The following is a 7,000-nucleotide window of genomic DNA, read 5'->3' as shown; positions in this document are numbered from 1 at the left end:
TTCCCTAGTTTTTTAATCAAGATGATACTAATCTCTAAAACACAAAAAATGTATAAAGAAACAAAGTTTTTTAAGGTGATACTAGACGTATAAAATGTGTTTGGCCGCTTTCTGGTTTGTACATTTTCAGCACTAAATTATTTCGATTGTTCATTGCAAGTTTATAAAACTTACCTATCAAACCTTCTGGACCTGGACCTTGGGGTGAGAACAGGGCAGGAAGCAGGATAACTCAAGAGCAACAAGTTCACCTGTACGTGGTATTGTCTATTTCTCACCCCAAAGAGGCTCGGCCAGCACCCTGATACTAACACCCACCCACCCTTGTAATATTGGGCACAAGCGCAGGTTTCCCTGACTTGCAATGGTAATGGTAATTGCATCCACACAGTAATCTTCCCAGCTTTTGCCACAAGGGAAAAGAACTTAACCCAGGAGCTCCCTCCCAGCATAGCCCCAGACACTCTCTGACCAGGCTGCATATTCTTCCTTTACCAGGTCATCACTGCCTTCTCCCTCCCCCGCAGGGCTTAGCATAGTTTTTATTTTAGCTCTTCCATTGTATTCTTACAAACCCAGCATTGATTTTGAAAGAAAACAGGTCATCTGTGCTAATCTGTCATCTTGTTTTAAGAGCAATCATGTATTTTATGTGAATGATATTTACATCAATGGCAAGCTTACTATATACCAGCCACTTTAAAAGAGGTTCCCTTCTGTAATTCTCACAATTGGACTATGAAAGAGGCACTGTTATTGTCTCCCTATTTTTAAGATAAGGAAATGAGACTTAAAGTTTTAAGTCACTCAGTAACACAGGTAGTAAATGTCAGAGCAGAGACAAAGATCTGTCGTAGATCGAGAAACTTCTACCGTGATCAACTTCGTACATGGCACAGGTATAGACATAAAATGTAATTGTCTTAAATCACTTGAGAGAGTCCATATACAGAAATAGAGACTCCAGTTTGAATGAAATTGTTCTTTGGAAATTAGGTAGTATCCACATTCACCTCTGGCAATGACTGTGAACAGGATTTGCTGTTGACCCCTTGGGAGCCTAGGAGGTCTGCTTCTCAAAGCTCTTCTGAAGACATCCTCTAAAGACCTCACAGCCCCTCAGTGAGTTCCTGGAGTGTTCACCCAAGATTTAGCTTAAAGACTGACTCCTAATGGTTCCAGAAATGTAGGAACATAGGCATCGTCTTCCTACATTCTCCTGTGTGCCACCAACACCACAGATGTCATAGTTTCTTCATTCTTCCCCGACCAGGGAACAGGTGTTTCTCTCAAATTCCCAATATCCATATATACATGCTATGTATTATTGTGCATTCATTTATTTTCCATACGGCAAGTTAAAGTCCATATTAAATTTTATTAACTTAATAATTAAATTATTAATTTAATTTGCTTGTTCCCTTCTGTTTTTGCTTCTCATCTGTTGAGTATTATTCAGAGATGTCACCTATTACATTAGAGAAGGAAATTGTATCATGGTTGGTCATTAGGAATAAAATGTGTAAAGATAGCATATTTAGGGTAAAGCATACCAATCAATGAAGTATTTTGAAAGGCCAGATAAACAAGAGAAAAACATGGGAAAATTGCACAGAGAAAGGTGAGCCAAGAGCACAGTGGGCCTTTGGTCATGGTTCCCTAGAAGCTGAACTGCACATGTAGAAATAGGACCCCCTTCCCATGGTAATGACATTATAACTAGGAGATTTGGTTCCCCCTTAGCTTTTACTCTTCGGAATGGCTCAACTCCCTACACTGTTATACAAAGAGATTTTAATTTTTCCTCTTTAGGTATTTCCTAGAACTTTATTCCCAAGTTAGAATTTCTAGATCAGAGAACATTATCGATTTTGCTTTTGCTTTTGCTTTGTGGATTTAGCATACATATAAAAGATGTGTTATGCATTTTATTACAGTGTTTTACGTTTGATACGGAAGAAAAATACTATGTTCAGTTCACAAATTATATTTAGATGCTGTTTATCAGAGATGAAATACTGGGTGGTATAGACCATTGGTCTGATCTAGGTTAAGTATATCATGGGTCTTTTATTCCAGTACTCTGTGTAGTTTTATACAGGAACATGGGAATAAGAACAAGGGTAAACATCACAGTGGATTCAGAGAGTGAGTTTCCTGCATACGCTAGGTTTCTGGTGGACTCTAGACAGATTTTTTTCATTTCAGACATCTGCATGTGTAATGAATGTTATTGCTGTATTTTTGTCTTCTTACTCTGGATGTTACCGAGGAATGGAAGAGTAATCACAGAGTATTTGTCCTAGAATATTTGGCTGTCTTTCACTGGGGTATTAAAATGGGAGGACTAAACTCTTTATCCAGTAGGTGGCACTCTTGGTCCTCGGACCCCAGCGTTCACAGATGAATGACTGTTCCTTTGCATTGGTTACAGACCATAACAGAATCCATGCCACCGATGTCTTACACGCTGTTTGGTATCTTACGACGCAACCTATTCCCGGCCTCTCAACTGTGATTAATGATCACGGATCAGCAAGCGATTCAGGTACGTATGAAGTCCCTCTCTGCTCCCTTGTAAATTATGGGAACAGAAGAGTGGTTTTTCAAAAAGGAAATCAAGACAAATGGTATCAGTTTGACACTTTCTTAAAAGCTCTATTATCTTCATTGTCTCTTCTCAGATTCTGACAGTGGGTTTACACATGGACATATGGGATATGTATTCTCAAAAATGTGTAACGTGCCAGATGATAAATACGGATGTTTGTCTGGAAATATCCCTGCCTTGGAGTTGATGGCCCTGTATGTGGCTGCAGCCATGCATGATTTTGATCACCCGGGAAGGACTAATGCTTTCCTGGTTGCAACTAGTGCCCCTCAGGTAAATCTTTCAATTTTGATCAGGGGAAATAATTCAATTTTGAGATTTCTCTGAAGAAAATTAATTTTATAAATCTGACTTTCACTTGAGCTCATATTCACTTGGTGTCTGTTTATATTTAGCCCTGAGATAAAATTCTTAGAGACCATGCTCATTTTGAAAAGATATCATGGTTTGTTCTAAGTCATCAATGGTGCATATGCAACTTTATCACCCATGGGGATCCCTTCTCAATTTTCTTAGGAAGAAAAACCGCTTGAATGCATGTTAATGAACTTCCCCAACAAAGAAAATCTGACCTATACAAAAGTTTCTTTCTGAAAAGATTAGCGAACCAAATCTTTCTTGGTTCTCTAATTTAAGAATTAAAGGTCTCTTTGGATATAAATTTAAGACTCTTAAGAATGTAAGGCTCCTTTGGATATAAATCCCATTCCTTTGAGATATATTCATTATAACAGTTACTATTCTTATGGCATTTTTATTGGTTAGGAAGAATTAAAACTCCATTTATTTCATTCACTTAAGGGAAATTTTGCACCTCAACACAGTACTCCCAAAACAGTAACTTTAAAGAATTTCATCTTGGCATGTACTTAAATTTAAGTCCAATATTAATCACTAAGTATTTAGGCATCTCCATCTATGTAATTAAACTTAATAAGCTTCTCCTTGATTTCATCAGCTGGACCCATATTACTAAAGGTCCCAAGATCTTGCTTTTTCTTTCTAGAGGATCTGGAGGCCAAGCCGGTCCAGTACTCTCTCTCTCTCTCTTTGTTTTTGGTCACGTTTGCTTTTTGTCTTTTTCCCCATTCTCCTCCATGTCCACACCCTCTCTTATAGACTAGTCTAGAATTTTCTTCCAATCTGTATACAATACAAATATCCTGATTTTTTTTTCTCACTGCTTACTTTAATTTCTTTCACTGGGCCGTTCATACACCAGAGTATATTTTCCCTAAAGATTAGCAAATCCTTTTGCCAACACCATATCCCATTCAATTTTCCTACACATGCATGCATTTCCACTTGCCTCACTTGGTATCTCACGACACAACCTATTCCCAGCCTCTTCACTGTGATTAATGATTACGGATCAGCAAGCAATGATAAATTAATATTTATTAATATTCATAAAATATCAATTTTCATGTCCTTGGTCTTTCTTTTTTGTCCTTATACCTTTTTTCCCCTCCATCTAAATCTACCACACTAGTCTCCAAGCATTTTTTAGGCAACTTCCTTTTCCTTTGCAGCTTCCCTCAGCATTACTAGAGGAATTCAAACAAGTAGATATTTACTATATACTTTCAGTTAGTAGACAGGGGGTGATATTTCCTATGGCTGATTGTGGGGTAAGAATCTTTTGAATTATGGGCTTCTCAGGGATTCCATTCCCCTGTATTAGTTATATGTACTTAACTAAAAGGAAGGTACTCTTATTCTAGATGTGGGAAGTAACTGAGTTAGTTACTTCTTAGGAATATTAGTATGTTTGCATATTTTAAATTCCTGTGCCCTGCAAAATAATAATAATAATCTGATAAAAGCTAACTCTAAGCCCTTCAACTGCAAGAATTTGAAATAAAGTTTCAAGGAAATGAAATAACGTTTCAAGGAAATGAACTTTATCTTACAAAAAAGGACATTTAACCAAGAAAAGTAAACAATGTACAGCAATAAGTGATTCTTAATAACTAGCTGTCACAAGATTACATTCCTCTGTTCCAGGATAAAAGCGGATTCCAAAAGCTTTGCATATTCTCATTTATTTTTGTTTTTTAATTTAAAAAGTTGAACTCTTCACTCTCGTCTTTGCCTAGGCGGTGCTCTATAATGATCGTTCAGTTTTGGAGAATCATCATGCAGCTGCTGCGTGGAATCTTTTCATGTCCCGGCCGGAATATAACTTCTTAGTTAACCTTGACCATGTGGAATTTAAGCATTTCCGTTTCCTTGTCATTGAAGCAATTTTGGCCACTGACCTGAAGAAACACTTTGACTTCGTAGCCAAATTTAATGCCAAGGTAACTAGATTTGTACCAGTCTTCATTTTCTGACCACACTGAAAGAAGTCATGGAATCAAAGTGTTGAACAAAACTCATTGCTGTCACTTCATATATGTCAGATGTGAAAATGAGAGGCAATGAAATGTTTAACCAGAAGCAGATATTTAGGCATTGGTCCCAACCTGGAAACCTGATACATTGAGGTGCTGTCTGTATAGATTATACTTTGCACTGCAGAGAAATAATAATAGAATTCTAATTATCATTGTTTTTGTTTGATTTAATTTGCTCTCATCTCTGTAGAATGCTAACAGAAATTACCTGGCAGTAGCAAACGTCAAAAACCTGAAGCAGAATTTCATACATCAAACAAAAATGCCCAAATGTTGACTCAAAATTTCTTATTTGTAGCCACATTATTTTAATAGTAATTTAAAACCTATGTTAATATTAAATAGCATTTCTTTTCAATTCTATAATTAATAATTATCCATCATTTGTTATTTTACTTGTTTTGGTGAGCTATTTTACTATTAATTTATGCAAGCCAATAACATTATTTGAAACAGCTGAGATGTTTCTCATTACTTGGTATTCTAAACTACACGTGGTAGGAAGACAATCAATATTCTGTTGTTTATTCTCCTGTTCAACTTCTGCTTTCATTGAGTCAGAACCCATTTTAACTTTGTCCCTCAAACAGGTGAATGATGAAGTTGGAATAGATTGGACCAATGAAAATGATCGTCTACTGGTTTGTCAAATGTGTATAAAGCTGGCTGATATCAATGGACCAGCTAAGTTTAAAGAGCTCCATCTTCAGTGGACAGAGGGTATCGTCAATGAATTTTATGAACAGGTAACTAACTTAACTATTTCTCTTAATCCATATTGAGGCTGCTCATAAATTTCCTAAAGCTTCCAAAAGCTGTAAAAGCGTGATCAGTCTATTTCATATTCATGCTACCATCAGAAAAGGCACTGGCCAATTTTAATCAATCAGAGGATTAAAAAAATGACAAAAATTGGACTAAACTGTAAGCATAAAGACTCTAAGGTAAAGTTATTTGCAAGTATTAAGTAATAAATCGCCTTTCCCTGGACACTTTTAAAGAAAGATTAGAAAGAACTTTTTTGAGCATTATAGATAGGACTTACTTATATATAAAATAAATGTTTGTGCTTTCTAGAAAATAATGTATTGCCTTTCCTCGGAATAAATTCATAATCAATCCTGAAATATTGAATATAGAAAAAATGTAAAGGAAAGAGAAAATCCAGTTATAATAATTCCACTACATAGGCCTAACCATTGTTGATATTTTGGTATAATTCCTTCATTAATGTTGCTAGGTAACTTCTGGTTTACCATCTGATATTTTTTTCCCAGAAATGAATCAGTTCAAAGTAAACACCTATACAGTAGTACTGTTAAACATAGATAAATAAGAATACCAGAAACTATATAATCACAGAAGACATAATTCAACCCAAAGCCGGGTTGAGGTAGCAACTTTAATTGAGAAATAAATTACTTTAAAATTTCTGGCAGCCAAGGCAAAACAAAAGGAAAACATAATAGGTTATCTATTTGTTAGATATTTACATCCAGCATTGCCTTTTAAGATGCACTCATATTCTAACTTATACTCTAATATAAGGAACAATGACTACTGTGATAAGAAAGGTCACCTACTTAGACATTAAACCATTTCTTGTATTTCCCCTTGATCAAAAACCAAACCCTCAAGATTACCAAAGTGGTAAATGGCAGCAAAGCAGTCCGATAGGAATCTTAGTAATGTGGGGAAAATCTCTTAGCAGTCCAGGAAAGAAAGAGGTCACACGTATGCCTGGGTTCTTGCATATTTGCAAATTTTAGATGCCAAGGGAATGGTGACTTTATTTGTATTTTACACTTTCCTTGTCGCTTGCCTTTCTAGTTAATTGTTCCTGCTACATTCCTATTTCTAGGGTGATGAGGAGGCCAGCCTCGGGTTACCAATAAGCCCTTTCATGGACCGTTCTGCTCCTCAGTTGGCCAACCTTCAGGAATCCTTCATCTCGCACATTGTGGGTCCTCTCTGCAACTCCTATGATTCA

The 7,000-nt window shown here is 36.3% G+C and overlaps 1 protein-coding gene across 1 annotated transcript in view; it reads left to right on the top strand.

Annotated features, from left to right (window-relative positions):
* Positions 1–7,000, top strand: part of PDE3A (phosphodiesterase 3A) — a 311,664-nt gene that overhangs the window by 297,063 nt on the left and 7,601 nt on the right. The window contains 5 exon segments of the mRNA XM_007454600.1: positions 2,435–2,548; positions 2,685–2,884; positions 4,711–4,914; positions 5,601–5,756; positions 6,872–7,000. The exon segment at positions 6,872–7,000 is cut by the window's right edge and continues 9 nt beyond it. Of these exon segments, the coding sequence (XP_007454662.1) occupies positions 2,435–2,548; positions 2,685–2,884; positions 4,711–4,914; positions 5,601–5,756; positions 6,872–7,000 (803 nt within the window).

This window comes from Lipotes vexillifer, unplaced genomic scaffold (assembly GCF_000442215.2).
Source record: "Lipotes vexillifer unplaced genomic scaffold, Lipotes_vexillifer_v1.1 scaffold559, whole genome shotgun sequence".
NCBI classification, from domain to species: Eukaryota; Metazoa; Chordata; class Mammalia; order Artiodactyla; family Lipotidae; genus Lipotes; species Lipotes vexillifer.
The sequence above is the reverse complement of the archived record's forward strand: the minus strand, read 5'-3'. Positions and strand labels throughout refer to the sequence as shown.